At 60.7% G+C, this 20,024-nt stretch overlaps 1 protein-coding gene across 1 annotated transcript in view; it reads left to right on the plus strand.

Annotated features, from left to right (window-relative positions):
- Positions 1–8,131: 8,131 nt before the first annotated feature.
- PDILT (protein disulfide isomerase like, testis expressed) overlaps positions 8,132–20,024 on the plus strand; it is a 53,328-nt gene continuing 41,435 nt past the window's right edge. The window contains exon 1 of the mRNA XM_066272069.1: positions 8,132–8,339. Coding sequence (XP_066128166.1) covers positions 8,132–8,339 — 208 coding nt within the window. The remainder of the gene's footprint in view (positions 8,340–20,024) is intronic.

The following is a 20,024-nucleotide window of genomic DNA, read 5'->3' on the forward strand; positions in this document are numbered from 1 at the left end:
GGTCGCCAGGGGGACCCAGGGGCTGCCCTCTGTCTGGACCACGACCTCCCGCCTCCCGTGCGCGCGCTGCGGAGTTGGCTGCCCTGACCTGGGTGGGCCCCAGCGGGCCTGAGCGTAGTCCGGATTTCTGCAGGTATGAGTTTGGGTGCCACGGCCATTCTGACCGATGCGGACAGGCACCTGCCCGTATGCCAAGGTGGTTACAGATTTAAGTGTGGGCTTCAGCGTAGATTGGAGAAACATCCGGATCGCCCCCAACAGGCACACACACACTTCCACCACCACCACCAAGACCAATGAAATGTGAACCTGCTGGGTTCGGTTTCCAGCACCAGTGTTTTTAAAAAGTTCTTCAAGGGGTTCTAGTGCTTGGTCACGGTGGAGAACCACTAAAATGGACCTTGTGGGAAATTAAATTAGGTCGCTTGGTTATTCACTAAAGTGACCAGTATTTCCGGAAGCTCTAAATCTGGGCTGAGGGGGCAAGGAGACCACAGGGAGCAGAGGCGCTGTTATCAACACGGGCAGAAATAGAAACGCGAAGTTTGAAGAGAAGAGGTGATGTCTCGGAGAGGGCTGGAAACTGAGGCCGGGGAAACAGGGTGTCCTAGAAACACCTCACCTACCTGACGTTTAGAAAGGAAGTCTCTAACGACGTCGAGGGGAAAGCCAACAGGAAGTGTTCTATTGGAACCGCGAGAAACGGACGTCGGCCACACAACCAAGCGGTCAGTTGAGGAGTCTTGAGTTCGAAAGCCGGCGACCCACGAGGGAACTGACGTTCCAAAAACTCGGGGCCCCAAATGTGCTCAGGAGCAAGCTTCTAAAGGCAAGATTGCATTCTGGTCAGGGAGTGGGGAGAGGAGGAAGCCTAGCAGTAAAACCAAGCAGTGAGGCAAACTCATTTGCAATGTTTACCTATGGGATTATGTCGGGGAGAAGCACTCGGGGTACAAGGGCAGCCCTGCAAAACCAGCCCCAAGGCCAGGGGTAGGGAGTCCGTTAGAGGAAGTAAGTTCTGCTGAAAGTCTCTTTGCTTTAGAGGAAGTAAGTTCTGCTGAAAGTCTCTTTGTTTTAGAGGAAGTAAGTTCTGCTGAAAGTCTCTTTGTTTTAGAGGGAGTAAGTTCTGCTGAAAGTCTCTTTGCTTTAGAGGGAGTAAGTTCTGCTGAAAGTCTCTGTTTTAGAGGAAGTAAATTCTGCTGAAAGTCTCTTTGCTTTAGAGGAAGTAAGTTCTGCTGAAAGTCTCTTTGCTTTAGAGGAAGTAAGTTCTGCTGAAAGTCTCTGCTTTAGAGGAAGTAAGTTCTGCTGAAAGTCTCTTTGCTTTAGAGGAAGTAAGTTCTGCTGAAAGTCTCTTTGTTTTAGAGGAAGTAAGTTCTGCTGAAAGTCCCTTTGTTTTAGAGGAAGTAAGTTCTGCTGAAAGTCTCTTTGCTTTAGAAGAAGTAAGTTCTGAAAGTCTCTTTGCTTTAGAAGAAGTAAGTTCTGCTGAAAGTCTCTTTGCTTTAGAGGAAGTAAGTTCTGCTGAAAGTCTCTGCTTTAGAGGAAGTAAGTTCTGCTGAAAGTCTCTTTGTTTTAGAGGAAGTAAGTTCTACTGAAAGTCTCTCTGCTTCATTTCAGAAGCGGAGCCTCAGGTCCTCAGTGGTCCCTTGTGCTCAGGTCCGTCAGCTTACTTCCCAGGGGGGTAGAAGCCTGCCACTCCCCACTCCCCACTCCCACACACACCGAGGGTCAGTCACCCTTGGGGTGTGCAAGGGGCCAGTGGACCAGGAAGCCCTTGGTGCCTGGTCATGGTGGGGCCAGCAGAGTAGCCGCTGGGAAGGGAGTCCCCTCTAAGGACACAGGCTGGTCTTGGGCGAGGGTCTCCACGCCTCCTCCTCCGTGAGTTGCTGCCACAGAGCGAGGGCGAGGGGGACCCGTCCGGGCTCCCCACCCTCCTGGGTGGCGGCGCCTCCTAGTTCCACAAGGTCCCCCCGTGGCTGCTGGGGACGGGCCTGTTGTCACCAGTGACAGCGTCTTCCTGCTCTCTGTCCTTTATTTCCACTTTCCTCCCTTCACCCATCTTCCCCCTTTTTCTGCCCTCGTCCTCTCTACTCTTCCCGAGTTGGTGACAGTTTGGGGTGACAACCTGTATAGACTGTCCCGCGTGGGCGGGAAGAACGGGAATGCAGGGGCCGGAATCCGCCGTCTGCTCCACGGGGGTCCCGTGCCTGCCGGGAAGGTCTCGTGCCTGGTCCCTGCATAGGAGGGTTAGATAAAGGGCTGCGACTCCCGAGAGGGTCGACCACCGCCCCAGAGAGGCGGGGCGTCCCCTTCCGTTGGGCCGCGCCGTGCTGCGCCCGACCCTCAACCCGATCCACAGGGATGCAGTTCCAGGGTGTCCGTAAAGTCATGGTACAATTCTGACCGGTCACAGGAAAGCAACAAAAGACGATAGAAGTGTGAAATCTGCACCCAATAAAAGGAAAACCCTCCCAGTTTCTGCAGGATGGCGTGGCAGCATGTGCGCATGCGCAGATGATGACGTCACACCGTGTATACAGCGGAGCAGCCCACGGCCATGCCAGTCCAGATGTGGACGGTACAGAGGAAAGTTCAGTGTGTTCTGTGGCTCGCTAAATTCAAATCCATGACCAAAGTGCAACGTGAATATCGGCGCGTTTATAACGAAGCGCCACCACATAGGAATAACATTACTCGGTGGGATAAGCAGTTGAAGGAGAAACCCCGTTCTGGTAGGGACATCAGTCAGTGACGAGTCTGTAGAGGCTACACAGGATAGCTACCTAAGGAGCCCTAAAAAACCTGTGCGTGAGCCCACAGCGAACTGCACTGAATAGGTATGAAACTGGGAGAGTTTTCCTTTTATTTGGTGCAGATTTCACATTTCTATCGTCTTTTTTTTTTTTTTTAAGATTTTTTTTTTTTTGTATTTTTCTGAAGCTGGAAACGGGGAGAGACAGACAGACTCCCGCATGCGCCCGACCGGGATCCACCCGGCACGCCCACCAGGGGGAGACGCTTTGCCCACCAGGGCGTCGCTCTGCTGCGACCAGAGCCACTCTAGCGCCTGGGGCAGAGGCCAAGGAGCCATCCCCAGCGCCCGGGCCAACTTTGCTCCAATGGAGCCTCTGCTGCAGGAGGGGAAGAGAGAGACAGAGAGGAAGGAGAGGGGGAGGGGTGGAGAAGCAGATGGGTGCCTCTCCTGTGTGCCCTGGTCGGGAATCGAACCCGGGTCCCCTGCACGCCAGGCTGACGCTCTACCGCTGAGCCAACCGGCCAGGGCCTCTGTCGTCTTTTGTTGCTTTCCTATGACCGGTCAAAAGTGCACCATGTCTTTACGGACACACTGTATATCTGGTGACTCAGTTCCTTTGTCCTCGGTAAAACCTCTCAGCTGCAGTTTTATTACCCTCCCTTCCAAAGCTGGCAGCCGGAATCCACGACCATGGGTCTAGGGACTGGGGAAGGGGGAGGGGAAGGACCCTGTCCAGCCATCGGCCGTCCAGTTTGCACCTTTGTGGGCTGGGCACCATCACTGTGCCCACGACAGACACACCGTGAGGGTTAGTGAGCCGCTGAGCGCCGAGCTCAAACACTAGCCTAAGGCCTCTGATTAATTTATAACTATGGGCAGCAGGAGACTGGGTCCTGAGTCCACAGGGGTCAGCGAGGAGAGAGACAGGGCTGGGTTTCAGCAAAGAGAAGAGACGGAAGCTAGGGCTCCTGCAAGACTGTGATTTAGAAGAAGTACGTCTATTTGGTCACTCAGATGACCAGAATGTACTTGTCCGACGCATGTGGTCATCAGCCCACAGCAGTGGTGGGCTTCGGCCGGTTCGCACCTAATGTTTGGTTGGGTTTGGTGAACTGGTTGTTAAAATGGCCCTTGTCACCAGCACCTAATGTTTGGTTGGGTTTGGTGAACTGGTTGTTAAAATGGCCCTTGTCGCCAGGGCTCTCTCTCAGGTGGACGCCTGGGCAGCCGCCCAGTGTGGAAATCACAAACTGACACCCCTTACGCTTTCTTACCGTTCAGCTGCGCAACAGCGTATCCTAAGCGCCGTGGTCATGTTCATCCAGGTGAAAAAATTGCATGTGAGAATGCCCATCGAGAAGCAATATAGAAATATCTTAAATAACCCTTTTATTGTTTTTTTTGGTCGGGTATAATATAATATTTTTTCATTAATATTTTAAAACTCTTTCTTATAACACCATCTAGTTTTGTGTACCTCTTTTATTCTTCTTGTTTAAGGATTCAGTGCAGGAAATAATAAACTACCTTTCAGTATATATAATTTATTCTTAAAGCGGCCATGAGGACAGAGAGCCGGCTGTTACGTTATTTGAATCCCACCCCTGACTGACCCACAGTTCCTGCCTCACCCCTCCCCAAGCCCGGATTGTCCAGAGCCATCAGAGCACCTGGCGCATCTTTTGTGACAACATTTGGTGTCTCCTCCTCACTCCCTGAACTCCCTTCCGAGCCAGGCAGGGGAGAAGGGCTCTTCACCGGCTTCCTCCCCCCACGAGGTGGATGTGAAGGGGGCGACTTGGCAAGCACGTGGGGGTGGGGGCTGGCTGTTAGGGGAACCCACCGTAAACACAGTGGGAGGACCGCACCCCCTTGGGCTCCCTGGGAGGACGGCACGAATCACCGAGGCTCCATGATTTCATCGGTTGTTGCTCAAGTCATGTCGCCTCCGTCCAAACCCAGAGAGATGGTTTGCCGAGCTCCCGGGCTGGGGAACCAGACCCCCTCCAGGGGGAGCTGCCGCACGGGACCCCCACCAAACTCCACAGACACAGGGGCCCCTCCGTGCGGGACCTTGGCTCTGGGTCTCTTCCTCTGATACCCTTTGTCATCGACCCGCAATCGAGCGAGTGAACACGGGTCTCCCGATTTCTGTGAGTCACCCTCAGCCGATTCATGGACCCCCCCCCCCAAGAAGGGGCGATGACAACCTCCGGCTCATAGCCAGGTGGTGAGGAGCCCAGGGGACCCCTCGGCGGTGGGGATGGGCATCTGAAGTGGAGGCACGTCCCGCGGGACCCCTCCCTGAACCTGTGGGATCTGATGCTCTTTCCGGGCAGAACTTGTGAGATCTGAGTGCGTTGGACGCCCTCCTGGTGTCTGAGAATTGCTTGTGGGCGTGGGAAAGTTCACACACACACACGCACACACACACGCACACACGCACACACATGCACACACACACACGCACACACATGTTGGGGTAGAGAGCCCCCTGAGAGCACCCCAGAAGCGTCACAGCTCTGACCGCTATTCCCTGTCGTCATCGTCCCCCTCCTGGCGGGAGGCGGGGGGTCCTGTCCTGTGCTGTCAGCACGTGTCTGTCCAGACCCAGAGTTGGCAGCACGGACGGCTGGGCACTCAAGTCCCTTCCGTTCTGCAAAGCCCCTTCTGACAAGCCGGACACCTGAGCCAGCGCCCGGTCCCCGCTGGGAGTGAGTCTCCAAGGCCTGTTTCAGAACCCACATCAAACCTCGGTGCTCTTCTGAGCAGAGCTGGTCATCAAGAGAGACGGTGACCCGGAAACCACTAGAATGTGGAGCTGCAGGGTCTTACACAATTTCGCACGGAGAACCGGTCACAGGTCACTACAGATCGGGCCATAAAATGACGTGAAATCTACTTTTTAAAAATGCTCTGATTGCTAAACACGTTTCTCAGGTACATAGAAATCATTCCTTCCTTCCTTCCTTCCTTCCTTCCTTCCTTCCTTCCTTCCTTCCTTCCTTCCTTCCTTCCTTCCTTCCTTCCTTCCTTCCTTCCATGTGTTCATTTTCCGGCCACAAATGCCCGATGCTAGGAATGCAACAGTGGACAAAGGTCAGGCCCTCTTTCACATCCCCTGAAGAGTGACCAGAAAAAGTGCTGTGTGTCTTCTTGTCGAAGACGCTCTGAGAGTCTGTGTGCTGCGCAGGACAGCGGCTCCGAGCTTGAGGAGGACGTGCAGAGACTGATCCTCTGGTCTGCATTTCCAGGGGAGACACATGGTATCGGGGAGAGAGGCAGCTTCCCAGCAGACCATCAACTTGATAGTTAAGAATGTTTCAATAAAATGAGGAAAAGAGGAAAGGAGGCATGTCATAGCTCTCATATGTACATGTATTGGAAGGTATCGAAGACAGATTTAATATTATTGAGTACGACAATCAAAACACCCAGCCCTGGCTGGTTGGCTCAATAGTAGAGCATCGGCCCAACATGTAGATGTCCCAGTTTCGATTCCTGGTCAGGGCACACAGGAGAACTGACCATCTGCTTCTCCATCCTTCCCTCTCCCTCTCTCTTTCTGTCTTCCTCTCCCTCAGCCATGGCTCAATGGTTCTAGGAAGCCAGCCCTAGGCCCTGAGGATGACTCCTTGACCTCCCCTCAGGCACTAAAAATAACTCCATTGCTGAGCAGCGGGAGCAACTGTCCACATTGGGCAGAGCATCTCCCTTAGGGGTCTTGCCAGGTGGATCCCAGTCGGGGCACACGCAGGAGCCTATCTCTCTGCCTCCTCTCCTCTCACTTAAAAGAAAAAATGAAAATCAGACCACCAAATACGCCACTCATGTTTGAACATGTGCCTTCATATAGGCACCTTCAACATCTGTAAGGATTCATTCCAGACTCTTAACAGTGGCTTTCTCAAGGGTGGAGTTACGGAAGAGATTTTTATTTTCTAGTTAACGTTTCTTTGTTGTATTGGTTGGCATTTTTTTACAAGTGTTTATTCTAGTCATGACTTAAAAAAAAAAAAAAAGACACTTGCACCTGAGGAGAAAATTTGTTCAAAAACGGGGTTACACTGGGCGGCAGTGAGCGTCGTGTGACGAGGCGCATTCAAGGGGGCGTTGGGGGGGGTGTCATGAGGCCGAGGCTGCAGCTGGGGCTGGACCGGTCCTCTGAGCTCCAGAGGCTCAGCCGAGGACGCGTCTCTGCAGGGGTCTCCCCTCGTGTCTGGGAGTCAGTGGGCTCGGTGGGGGGCGTGTGATGAGGCTTCTCGCTGCTCTGAGTGGGGCCCTGCATCTCCGAGGTACCCCCGTGCCGTTGACACGGGCCTGGAGGTTAACCTGACGCTTCGCCTCTCCTCCGGGGCCTCTGCTCAGGCCACGGTCTCTGCCCAGGGCCTGCTGGGCAGGGGAGGAGGGAGGAAGGGAGGACCTGGGACCTCACCGCTGGTGTGGATAACGGGGGACCCTGTGTCTCCTCCTGCTGGGCAGGGAGGGGGGAGGGAGTGAGGACCTGGGACCTCACCGCTGGTGTGGATAACGGGGACCCTGTTTCTCCTGCTGGGCAGGGGAGGGGGAGGGAGTGAGGACCTGGGACCTCACCGCTGGTGTGGATAACGGGGGACCCTGTGTCTCCTCCTGCTGGGCAGGGGAGAGGGGAGGGAGTGAGGACCTGGGACCTCACCGCTGGTGTGGATAACGGGGGACCCTGTGTCTCCTCCTGCTGGGCAGGGGAGAGGGAGGGAGTGAGGACCTGGGACCTCACCGCTGGTGTGGATAACGGGGGACCCTGTTTCTCCTGCTGGGCAGGGGGGGGGGAGGGAGTAAGGACCTGGGACCTCACCACTGGTGTGGATAACGGGGGACCCTGTGTCTCCTCCTGCTGGGCAGGGAGGGGGGAGGGAGTGAGGACCTGGGACCTCACCGCTGGTGTGGATAACGGGGGACCCTGTGTCTCCTCCTGCTGGGCAGGGGAGAGGGGAGGGAGTGAGGACCCGGGACCTCACCGCTGGTGTGGATAACGGGGGACCCTGTGTCTCCTCCTGCTGGGCAGGGGAGAGGGGAGGGAGTGAGGACCTGGGACCTCACCGCTGGTGTGGATAACGGGGGACCCTGTGTCTCCTGCTGGGCAGGGCAGGGGGGAGGGGAGGGAGTGAGGACCTGGGACCTCACCGCTGGTGTGGATAACGGGGGACCCTGTGTCTCCTGCTGGGCAGGGCAGGGGGGGAGGGGAGTGAGGACCTGGGACCTCACCGCTGGTGTGGATAACGGGGGACCCTGTGTCTCCTCCTGCTGGGCAGGGGAGAGGGGAGGGAGTGGGGACCTGGGACCTCACCGCTGGTGTGGATAATGGGGACCCTGTGTCTCCTCCTGCCCAGCAGGACAGCCATGGGGCCGCTCTGGATGCCTGTCCTGCTGCTGCTGACCTCTCCTGTCTCTGCGGTCCGGGACTCCCCAGAGGACGGTGCCGGAGAGGACGAGCCTGTCCCCACGCCCGAGCCCTTGCACATCGCGGTGGAGGGCAACCTGATGGTGCTGACACCTGCTGGCCTGGCCCAGACACTCAGCCAGACCCGCTTCCTGCTGGTGTTGTTCCGTGAGTGTCACCCCCTCGCTCCTGGGCCTGGGGGACGGGAAGGGGGGGCCTGAGGCCTGTCTCCCTGCTCCTGGGGGAGTGTCGCCCCCTCGCTCCTGGGCTTGGGGGGCGGGGGGCCTGAGGCCTGCCTCCCTGCTCCTGGGGGAGTGTCGCCCCCTCGCTCCTATCCCTGGGGGGCGGGGGGCCTGAGGCCTGTCTCCCTGCTCCTGGGGGGGTGTCGCCCCCTCGCTCCTGGGCCTGGGGGGCGGGGGGCCTGAGGCCTTCTCCCTGCTCCTGGGGGAGTGTCGCCCCCTCGCTCCTGGGCCTGGGGGGCGGGGGGCCTGAGGCCTGTCTCCCTGCTCCTGGGGGGGTGTCGCCCCCTCGCTCCTGGGCCTGGGGGGCGGGGGGCCTGAGGCCTGTCTCCCTGCTCCTGGGTCTGGGGGGCGGGGGGGCCTGAGGCCTGCCTCCCTGCTCCTGGGGGGGTGTCGCCCCCTCGCTCCTGGGCCTGGGGGGGGGCCTGAGACCTGTCTCCCTGCTCCTGGGGGAGTGTCGCCCCCTCGCTCCTGGGCTTGCGGGGGCGGGCGGGGGGCCTGAGGCCTGCCTCCCTGCTCCTGGGGGGGGGGACAGAGGAGATTTACCTATTGCTAAACCTAGGAGAAGACGTTATTATTAATATGTTTTTAAAAGTCATGCATATGTAACACTATTCGCAGTTTCCAGGTGGGAATGCGAGTCCAGGGAGGTTCGATAGTTTGAGATGCACACTGCCACAGGGTCCTCTTTTCTTGGTCTTTTTCTGAAGTTAGAAGCGGGGAGGCAGAGAGACAGACTCCCGCATGTGCCCGACCAGGATCCACCCGGCACGCCCACCGCTCTGCCCCTCCGGGGCGTCGCTCTGTTGAGACCAGAGCCACTCTAGTGCCTGGGGCAGAGGCCAAGCAGCCATCCCCAGCGCCCGGCCCATCTTGGCTCCAATGGCTGCGGGAGGGGAAGAGAGAGACAGAGAGGAAGGAGAGGGAGAGGTGGAGAAGCAGATGGGCGCTTCTCCTGTGTGCCCTGGTCGGGAATCGAACCCGGGTCCCCCGCACGCCAGGCCGACGCTCTACCACTGAGCCAACCAGCCAGGGTCACTACGGTCTTTATTTGTATGTGGCTTCTCTGTCTCCATGGAGACAGGAACCAGGACTCATCCTCAGGTGTCTGTGACATTCTGAACCTCAGGTCTGTTTGTTTTTTATTTCTTCTGTAAAATGGGCATGAACATAGCGGCCATACAGGATTGTTGTTCAGATGAAAGGAGATAATATATTTAAAAACTGTTGGAACACAGCCAGAGAGCAATTCACGATGACAGTCACGGGCAGGCTCTCAGGAAGGGAGTCGTAGACCACGATCTTTATCACCTGGATCGCGGGCAATCCTCCTCTGTGGCCCGCTGCCCTCTGCACGAGCAGACAACAGGTCCTTTTCCTCGGGCACTGGCTCTGAGCTGTGCCCGGGGACAGGGTGAAAGGGACTTCCACGACAGCTCCCACACAGCGAGCACTTCCTGTGTGTTGGGCAACGTCCTCCGTGCCTCTACACAGTAAGTCGATGTCTCCCTGTTTTACAGCTGAGGAAACAGAAGCTCAGAGAGGTCAAGGGATTTGCCCGAGGTCGCACAGCGTTTTAAAAACTGGGGAGATCTCACAATTAACTTTGACTTTATCTCTGCTCTTTGAAAAAGACGAAAGGAGAGATCTGGAAGCACTAGCTCCTCCTCTTGCAATAGGACAATTAGCTGGAACTGACCGACGATGTCCCCTTTGGGTCAGCGCGCTTGCCTGTCAGTTTGCCGCAGCCCCTGAGCCGCGGACCCCACACAGTCACACCTCCGTCTGAAATTCAGGCCCCCCGCCCCAGTTTTTCCTCCATCTCTGGTTTTTCTCCTCTGATTCATCCTCTCTGAGCGAAGCCACTTTCATGGAGGGAGCGCGCGTGGGCGAGGGGGTCGCGGAGGGAGCGCGCGTGGGGGAGGGGGTCGCGGAGGGAGCGCGCGTGGGGGAGGGGGTCGTGGAGGGAGTGCGCTTGGGCGAGGGGGTCGCGGAGGGAGCGCGGGTGGGGGAGGGGGTCGCGGAGGGAGCGCGGGCGGGCGAGGGGGTCGCGGAGGGAGCGCGGGTGGGGGAGGGGGTCGCGGAGGGAGCGCGCGTGGGCGAGGGGGTCGCGGAGGGAGCGCGGTGGTGGGGGAGGGGGGTCGCGGAGGGAGCGCGCGTGGGGGGAGGGTGGTCGCGGAGGGGAGCGCGCGTGGGCGAGGGGGTCGCGGAGGGAGCGCGGGTGGGGGAGGGGGTCGCGGAGGGAGCGCGCGTGGGCGAGGGGGTCGCGGAGGGAGCGCGCGTGGGGGAGGGGGTCGCGGAGGGAGCGCGCGTGGGCGAGGGGGTCGCGGAGGGAGCGCGGGTGGGGGAGGGGGTCGCGAGGGAGCGCGCGGTGGGGGGGAGGGGGGTCGCGGAGGGAGCGCGCGTGGGGGAGGGGGTCGCGGAGGGAGCGCGCTTGGGCGAGGGGGTCGCGGAGGGAGCGCGCGTGGGCGAGGAGGGGGTCGCGGAGGGAGCGCGCGTGGGGGAGGGGGTCGTGGAGGGAGCGCGCGTGGGCGAGGGGTTCGGCGCGTCGTCGGTGCTCTGGGTCCCAGGCTGCTGCAGCCGCGTCGCACAGCGTCACCGAGTGGAGCGTTCCTCTCTGCTCCTTCCCCTCCAGTGTTCAGGAGGGAAAACTCGATCGGTCCCTCCTGCCTGCGTCCATCAGCCGGCGTTCCTGTTGCGTAACATTCCCTCAAAGCAATCGCAGACCTCTCATTTCCTTCAAAATGAAGGCTGTTAACGGTTTTTTCAACCTACGAGCCAGGGCACATGCTGGTTCTCCTTCAAGTCCGTGAAGCGAGACCTTGGAGGGGGGATCCACTTTGGGCCATGGTTGCTTTTTTTGTTTGTTTTTTGTATTTTTCTGAAGTTGGAAGCAGGGAGGCAGAGAGACAGACTCCCGCGTGGCCCGACCGGGATCCACCCAGCAAGCCCTCCAGGGGGCGATGCTCTGTCCATCTGGGGCATTGCTCTGTTGCAACCAGAGCCATTCTAGCACCTGAGGCAGAGGCCATGGAGCCATCCTCAGCGCCTGGGCCATCTTTGCTCCAATGGAGCCTTGGCTGCGGGAGGGGAAGAGAGAGACAGAGAGGAAGGAGAGGGGGAGGGGTGGAGAAACAAATGGGCGCTTCTCCTGTGTGCCCTGGCTGGGAATCAAACCCGGGACTCCCACACGCCAGGCTGACAATCTACTGCTGAGACAACCAGCCAGGGCAGGTTTTTATACATGCCTGTGAGCCAGGGGAAGCATCCCCTTCTGCTCTGCTGAATGATGGCTTCAGCCAATCTCTCACATCTCTCTCTCTTTCTCTCTCTCTCTCTCTCTCTCTCTCACACACACACACACACAGACAGACACAGACACAGACACAGAGACACAGGCCTCCGTTCCATGGTTCCTTTCAGAGGGAAACTGGGAGCCCTGCGGCCTGTTCTACTTCTCGAGGAATTGTAAGGTTCGGGCTTACACAGGTCGGACATCCCAGCCGTCTTCTCTCTGGTGCTGTGGGTCCTGGACCTCCGGGAGAGATGTTGAAGGATTCAGAGCAGCACATTTCGTACGCACAACACACACAGCAGCCCTCACTGACCCTCCCAGAGTGTCCAAGCTGGGGGGCCCGTTCTGTCCACGTGCGAAGGCAGGATGGCCCCGTCCTGAGCGGAGCAGAAGGGCAACTTCCTGAGTCTCTGGAACCTTCCCGGACCTGTTATCACGTAGAGATCGACCCTGAGCTGGGGCTTCAGAGAGAGCCCGTCGGTTTTAAATTCTTTCATCGCCTTTGATAGCAACCCCCCCTTGAACACTTTTAAACTTAAAGCCGTTCCCACCTTGGGTATTTCCAAGCAGCAGAGATTTTTTTTTTTGTCTGAAAGAGACGAGTGAATATTTAATTCTTTCTAAAACACAGTTTCAAGCAAAATAATGTCCAAAATAATGAACAAGCCTTCTAAAGGGACTTGGGAAAAGCTAATCTCTTGGCTTTAAAAGCAGTATCACAGCCCCCCACCCCCACCCCCCAGAGTGCCTGGGCTCTTGACTAAAAGGATTTTCCCAATACTGTCCCCAGGGAGGTAGCGTCCCGGTGACCCGACGTCCTCGGCTGCCTCCTGGTCGCTCGTCTCTCCCAGGACTTGAGGCTCAAACGCAGAGGGTCGGCCAGGAGGACCCTTGCTCACGGTCTGTCCCTCACGCATCTCAGATGCTCTGTGTGCCCCAAATCAGGCCTCATCGTTTTTGTTTTGTGGGGTGTTTTTTTTTCCCCTTTTGGGAGCTCACCACCTTTGATGGCCTCCCAGCCACCTGCCTTCACGGACAGCACTCCTCTGAGACCTCAGGTCCACGCCAGACATCGCAAGGTCATTCTTGACTCCTGGGTCCACCTGTCACCCGTCACTGAGTCCTGTTAGTGCCGCCTCCTGCCATTTCCTGTCTTCTCGCCCCCCCCCCCCCCCCCCCCGACGGCCTTACCTCTGGCCTCGCCATTCCACACCTGACCCCTAGATGGTCTCCCTTCTCCCTCCCGGGCTGTCTCTGCCACAGACCCAGACATACTTATTTTTTCTAAAATGCAAATCTGATGGGGGTCACTCCCTGATTTAAAAAAAAAACCCTAAAGATGCCCTAAGACTGCAAACTCCTTATTGTAGCTACCGTGTCCTCTGCCTGATCCAGCTGGGCCAGCCTCCCCACTCCACTCTAGACCCGGAGTTATTTGCCAGATCAGTCAGACTGACTCAAGGCCCCAGGGCCTTTGCACGTGCTGTTGCCTCTGCTTCTAGGGTTCTTTCTGCACTTCTTCATCTGGCTTGGGAGGTTGAAACCCCTGGAATCATCTGGTCAGGAGGCTCTGCTCACCTCCCTGTAACCTAGAATGGTGATTCCTACCTCCCATGAGCTCACACAGCCCTCTGCACCCTGGGTACCCTGCATTGAAACCATTTTAACCTTGCGTGCTCCGTGCTCCGTGCTCCATGGGGGACAAGGACCAGATCTGGTTCATCTCTTGATTCCTAACATCTTGCCTAGTGCCTGGAGCACGGTAGGTCTGCAGAGATGTTGAAAAAACACAACAACAAATGAATCCACGAACGAGCTTTTCTTTGACCCGTGATGTTCTCCATTGTGAGACAGAGAAAAGGGAAGGTCCTCCTGAGAAGGTGACAATTCAGCACAGATCGGAAGGCAGGGAGGCTGCGGCCCTGGCAGCCACCGGGGAGGAGAGAGCCTGTGGTGCAGCTGACAGAGCAGTGGTGGTCAGCCTGGTCCCTCCGCCCACTAGTGGTGGTCAGCCTGGTCCCTCCGCCCACTAGTGGTGGTCAGCCTGGTCCCTCCATCCACTAGTGGTGGTCCACCTGGTTCCTCCGTCCACTAGTGGTGGTCCGCCTGGTCCCTACTGCCCACTAGTGGTGGTCCGCCTGGTTCCTCCGTCCACTAGTGGTGGTCCGCCTGGTTCCTCCGTCCACTAGTGGTGGTCCGCCTGGTCCCTACCGCCCACTAGTGGTGGTCCGCCTGGTCCCTCCGCCCCCCTAGTGGTGGTCCGCCTGGTTCCTCCGCCCCCTAGTGGTGGTCCGCCTGGTCCCTCCGCCCACTAGTGGTGGTCAGCCTGGTTCCTCCGCCCCCTAGTGGTGGTCCGCCTGGTTCCTCCGCCCCCTAGTGGTGGTCCGCCTGTTCCCTCCGCCCACTAGTGGTGGTCAGCCTGGTCCCTCATCCGACCCCTAGTGGCGGTCCGCCTGGTCCCTCTCGCCCCCTAGTGTGCGGTCCCGCCCTGGTCCCTGCCGTCCACTAGTGGCGGTCCTCCTGGTCCCCTCCGCCCCCTAGTGGGCGGTCCCGCCCTGGTCCCTCCGCCCCCTAGGTGGCGGTCCGCCTTGGTCCTAAACCTCCGCCCCCTCAGTGGGTGGTCCGCCTGGTCCCTCCCGCCCACTAGTGGGCGGTCAGCCTTCCGGTCCCTCCGCCCACATAGTGGTGGTCCGCCTGGTCCCTCCGCCCACTAGTGGTGTGTCAGCCTGGTTCCTCCGCCCACTAGGGGCCTGGTCCGCCTGGTTCCTCCGTCCACTAGTGGTGGTCCGCCTGGTCCCTCCGTCCACTAGTGGTGGTCCGCCTGGTTCCTCCGTCCACTAGTGGTGGTCCGCCTGGTCCCTACCGCCCACTAGTGGTGGTCCGCCAGGTCCCTCCGCCCCCTAGTGGTGGTCAGCCTGGTCCCTCCGCCCACTAGTGGTGGTCCGCCTGGTTCCTCCGTCCACTAGTGGTGGTCCGCCTGGTCCCTCCCGCCCACTAGTGGTGGTCAGCCTGGTCCCTCCGCCCACTAGTGGTGGTCAGCCTGGTCCCTCCATCCACTAGTGGTGGTCCGCCTGGTTGCTCCGTCCACTAGTGGTGGTCCGCCTGGTCCCTACTGCCCACTAGTGGTGGTCCGCCTGGTTCCTCCGTCCACTAGTGGTGGTCCGCCTGGTCCCTACTGCCCACTAGTGGTGGTCAGCCTGGTCCCTCCCGCCCACTAGTGCTGGTCCGCCTGGTCCCTCCCGCCCACTAGTGGTGGTCCGCCTGGTCCTCCTCCCCCTAGTGGTGGTCCGCCTGGTTCCTCCGCCCCTAGTGGTGGTCCGCCTGGTCCCTCCGCCCACTAGTGGTGGTCAGCCTGGTCCCTCCGCCCACTAGTGGTGGTCCGCCTGGTCCCTCCGCCCCCTAGTGGTGGTCCGCCTGGTTCCTCCGCCCCCCTAGTGGTGGTCCGCCTGGTTCCTCCGTCCACTAGTGGTGGTCAGCCTGGTTCCTCCGCCCACTAGTGGTGGTCCAGCCTGGTTCCCTTCGTTCCACTAGTGGTCGGTCCGCCTGGTCCCTCCGTCCACTAGTGGTGGTCCCGCCTGGTTCCTCCGTCCACTAGTGGTGGTCCGCCTGGTCCCTTATTAGCCCACTAGTGGTGGTCAGCCTGGTCCCTCTCCCGCCCACTAGTGCTGGTCCGCCTTGGTCCCTCCCGCCCACTAGTGGTGGTCCGCCTGGTCCCTACCGCCCACTAGTGGTGGTCCGCCTGGTCCCTCCGCCCCCTAGTGGTGGTCCGCCTGGTTCCTCCGCCCCCTAGTGGTGGTCCGCCTGGTCCCTCCGCCCACTAGTGGGGGTCAGCCTGGTCCCTCCGCCCCACTAGTGGTGGTCCCGCCTGGTCCCTCCGCCCCCTAGTGGTGGTCCGCCTGGTTTCCTCCGCCCCCTAGTGGTGGTCAGCCTGGTTCCTCCCGTCCACTAGTGTGGTCAGCCTGGTTCCTCCGCCCACTAGTGGTGGTCCGCCTGGTTCCTTCCGTCCACTAGTGGTGGTCCGCCTGGTCCCTCCGTCCACTAGTGGTGGTCCGCCTGGTCCCTCCGTCCACTAGTGGTGGTCCGCCTGGTCCCTCCCGCCCACTAGTGGTGGTCAGCCTGGTCCCTCCCGCCCACTAGTGGTGGTCCGCCTGGTCCCTCCCGCCCACTAGTGGTGGTCCGCCTGGTCCCTCCCGCCCACTAGTGGTGGTCCGCCTGGTCCCTCCGCCCCCTAGTGGTGGTCCGCCTGGTTCCTCCGCCCCCTAGTGGTGGTCCGCCTGGTCCCTCCGCCCACTAGTGGTGGTCAGCCTGGTCCCTCCGCCCACTAGTGGTGGTCCGCCTGGTCCCTCCGCCCCCTAGTGGTGGTCCGCCTGGTTCCTCCGCCCCCTAGTGGCGGTCCGCCTGGTTCCTCCGTCCACTAGTGGCGGTCCGCCTGGTCCCTCCGCCCCCTAGTGGCGGTCCGCCTGGTTCCTCCGCCCACTAGTGGCGGTCAGCCTGGTCCCTCCGCCCACTAGTGGCGGTCCGCCTGGTCCCTCCCGCCCACTAGTGGCGGTCAGCCTGGTCCCTCCGCCCCCTAGTGGTGGTCCGCCTGGTTCCTCCGCCCCCTAGTGGTGGTCCGCCTGGTCCCTCCGCCCACTAGTGGTGGTCAGCCTGGTCCTCCTACCGCCCACTAGTGGCTGCGTCAGCCTGGTTCCTCCGCCCACTAGTGGCGGTCAGCCTGGTCCCTTCCGCCCACTATTGGCGGTCCGCCTGTCCTCCGCCCACTAGTGGCGGTCAGCCTGGTCCCTCCGCCCCCTAGTGGCGGTCCGCCTGGTCCCTCCGCCCCCTAGTGGCGGTCCGCCTGGTTCCTCCGCCCCCTAGTGGTGGTCCGCCTGGTCCCTCCGCCCACTAGTGGTGGTCAGCCTGGGCCCTACCGCCCACTAGTGGTGGTCAGCCTGGTCCCTCCGTCCACTAGTGGTGGTCCGCCTGGTCCCTCCCGCCCCCTAGTGGTGGTCCGCCTGGTCCCTCCGCCCCCTAGTGGTGGTCCGCCTGGTTCCTCCGCCCCCTAGTGGTGGTCCGCCTGGTTCCTCCGTCCACTAGTGGTGGTCAGCCTGGTTCCTCCGCCCACTAGTGGTGGTCAGCCTGGTTCCTCCGTCCACTAGTGGTGGTCCGCCTGGTCCCTCCGTCCACTAGTGGTGGTCCGCCTGGTTCCTCCGTCCACTAGTGGTGGTCCGCCTGGTCCCTACTGCCCACTAGTGGTGGTCAGCCTGGTCCCTCCCGCCCACTAGTGCTGGTCCGCCTGGTCCCTCCCGCCCACTAGTGGTGGTCCGCCTGGTCCCTCCCGCCCACTAGTGGTGGTCCGCCTGGTCCCTCCGCCCCCTAGTGGTGGTCCGCCTGGTTCCTCCGCCCCCTAGTGGTGGTCCGCCTGGTCCCTCCGCCCACTAGTGGTGGTCAGCCTGGTCCCTCCGCCCACTAGTGGTGGTCCGCCTGGTCCCTCCGCCCCCTAGTGGTGGTCCGCCTGGTTCCTCCGCCCCCTAGTGGCGGTCCGCCTGGTTCCTCCGTCCACTAGTGGTGGTCAGCCTGGTTCCTCCGCCCACTAGTGGTGGTCAGCCTGGTTCCTCCGTCCACTAGTGGTGGTCCGCCTGGTCCCTCCGTCCACTAGTGGTGGGCCCGCCTGGTTCCTCCGTCCACTAGTGGTGGTCCGCCTGGTCCCTACCGTCCACTAGTGGTGGTCAGCCTGGTCCCTCCCGCCGACTAGTGCTGGTCCGCCTGGTCCCTCCCGCCCACTAGTGGTGGTCCGCCTGGTCCCTACCGCCCACTAGTGGTGGTCCGCCTGGTCCCTCCGCCCCCTAGTGGTGGTCCGCCTGGTCCCTCCCGCCCACTAGTGGTGGTCCGCCTGGTCCCTCCGCCCACTAGTGGTGGTCAGCCTGGTCCCTCCGCCCACTAGTGGTGGTCCGCCTGGTCCCTCCGCCCCCTAGTGGTGGTCCGCCTGGTTCCTCCGCCCCCTAGTGGCGGTCCGCCTGGTTCCTCCGTCCACTAGTGGCGGTCCGCCTGGTCCCTCCGCCCCCTAGTGGCGGTCCGCCTGGTCCCTCCGTCCACTAGTGGCGGTCAGCCTGGTCCCTCCGCCCACTAGTGGCGGTCCGCCTGGTCCCTCCCGCCCACTAGTGGCGGTCAGCCTGGTCCCTCCGCCCCCTAGTGGTGGTCCGCCTGGTTCCTCCGCCCCCTAGTGGTGGTCCGCCTGGTCCCTCCGCCCACTAGTGGTGGTCAGCCTGGTCCCTACCGCCCACTAGTGGCGGTCAGCCTGGTTCCTCCGCCCACTAGTGGCGGTCAGCCTGGTCCCTCCGCCCACTAGTGGCGGTCCGCCTGGTCCCTCCCGCCCACTAGTGGCGGTCCGCCTGGTCCCTCCGCCCACTAGTGGCGGTCCGCCTGGTCCCTCCGCCCCCTAGTGGCGGTCCGCCTGGTCCCTCCGCCCCCTAGTGGTGGTCCGCCTGGTCCCTCCGCCCACTAGTGGTGGTCAGCCTGGTCCCTACCGCCCACTAGTGGTGGTCAGCCTGGTCCCTCCGTCCACTAGTGGTGGTCCGCCTGGTCCCTCCCGCCCCCTAGTGGTGGTCCGCCTGGTTCCTCCGCCCCCTAGTGGTGGTCCGCCTGGTTCCTCCGTCCACTAGTGGTGGTCCGCCTGGTCCCTACTGCCCACTAGTGGTGGTCAGCCTGGTCCCTCCGTCCACTAGTGGTGGTCCGCCTGGTCCCTCCGCCCACTAGTGGTGGTCCGCCTGGTCCCTCCGCCCACTAGTGGTGGTCAGTCTGGTCCCTACCGCCCACTAGTGGTGGTCAGCCTGGTCCCTCCGTCCACTAGTGGTGGTCCGCCTGGTCCCTCCGCCCACTAGTGGTGGTCAGCCTGGTCCCTACCGCCCACTAGTGGTGGTCAGCCTGGTCCCTCCGTCCACTAGTGGTGGTCCGCCTGGTCCCTCCGTCCACTAGTGGTGGTCCGCCTGGTTCCTCCGCCCCCTAGTGGTGGTCCTGCCTGGTTCCTTCCGTCCACTAGTTGGTGGTCCGCCTGGTCCCTACTGCCCCACTAGTGGTGGTCAGCCTGGTCCCTCCTTACCACTAGTGGTGGTTCGCCTGGTCCCTCCGCCCACTAGTGGTGGTCCGCCTGGTCCCTACCGTCCACTAGTGGTGGTCAGCCTGGTCCCTACCGCCCACTAGTGGTGGTCAGTCTGGTCCCTACCGCCCACTAGTGGTGGTCCGCCTGGTCCCTCCCGCCCACTAGTGGTGGTCAGCCTGGTCCCTCCCGCCCCCTAGTGGTGGTCCGCCTGGTTCCTCCGCCCCCTAGTGGTGGTCCGCCTGGTTCCTCCGTCCACTAGTGGTGGTCCGCCTGGTCCCTACTGCCCACTAGTGGTGGTCAGCCTGGTGTCCCTCCTCCGTCACACTAGTGGTGGTCCCCTGGTGTGCCCATCCGACCACTAGTGGTTGATCCGCCTGGGTTCCCTCCGCCACACTAGTCGGTGGTCCGGACCGGGTCCCTCCCGCCCACTAGTGTGGGGTCTATGTCGGTCCCTACCGTCGCCTATGTGTTTTGTGGTCAGCTCTGGGCCCTACCGCCCACTAGTGGTGGTCAGTCTGGTCCCTACCGTCCACTAGTGGTGGTCAGTCTGGTCCCTACCCGCCCCACTAGTGGGTGGTCCGCCCTGGTCCCTCCTGTCCACTAGTGGGTGGCATCAGCCTGGTCCCTATCCGCCCACTGAGTGGTGGTCAGTCTGGTCCCCTGCCGCCCACTAGTGGGTGGTCGGCCTGGTCCCTGCTGCCCACTTAGTGGTGGTCCGCCTGGTCCCTCCCGCCCACTGGTGGTGGTCCGCCTGGTCCCTCCCGCCCACTAGTGGTGGTCCGCCTGGTCCCTCCCGCCCACTGGTGGTGGTCAGCCTGGTCCCTCCCGCCCACTAGTGGTGGTCCGCCTGGTCCCTCCCGCCCACTAGTGGTGGTCAGCCTGGTCCCTCCCGCCCATTAGTGGTGGTCCACCTGGTCCCTCCCGCCCACTAGTGGTGGTCCACCTGCTCCCTCCATCCACTAGTGGTGGTCAACCTGGTCCCTCCCGCCCACTAGTGGTTCACCTGGTCCCTCCCGCCCACTGGTGGGCGCTCCAGCTTTCATGGTGGGCGGTAGCGGAGCAACCAAAATATAAATAAAAAGATAGATTGAACTATAGTAAATTGTTTTATAAAGATTTATTCTGCCAAACTTAGTGAAAATCTGACATAAAGTACTTGGTAAGTAATTATTATTATATGTTTTAACTTGCTGTAACTCAGCTTTATACATTTTATAAAGTAAAGTGACTTCCCTACTTTA

Source organism: Saccopteryx bilineata, chromosome 4 (assembly GCF_036850765.1).
Source record: "Saccopteryx bilineata isolate mSacBil1 chromosome 4, mSacBil1_pri_phased_curated, whole genome shotgun sequence".
Taxonomy (NCBI): Eukaryota; Metazoa; Chordata; class Mammalia; order Chiroptera; family Emballonuridae; genus Saccopteryx; species Saccopteryx bilineata.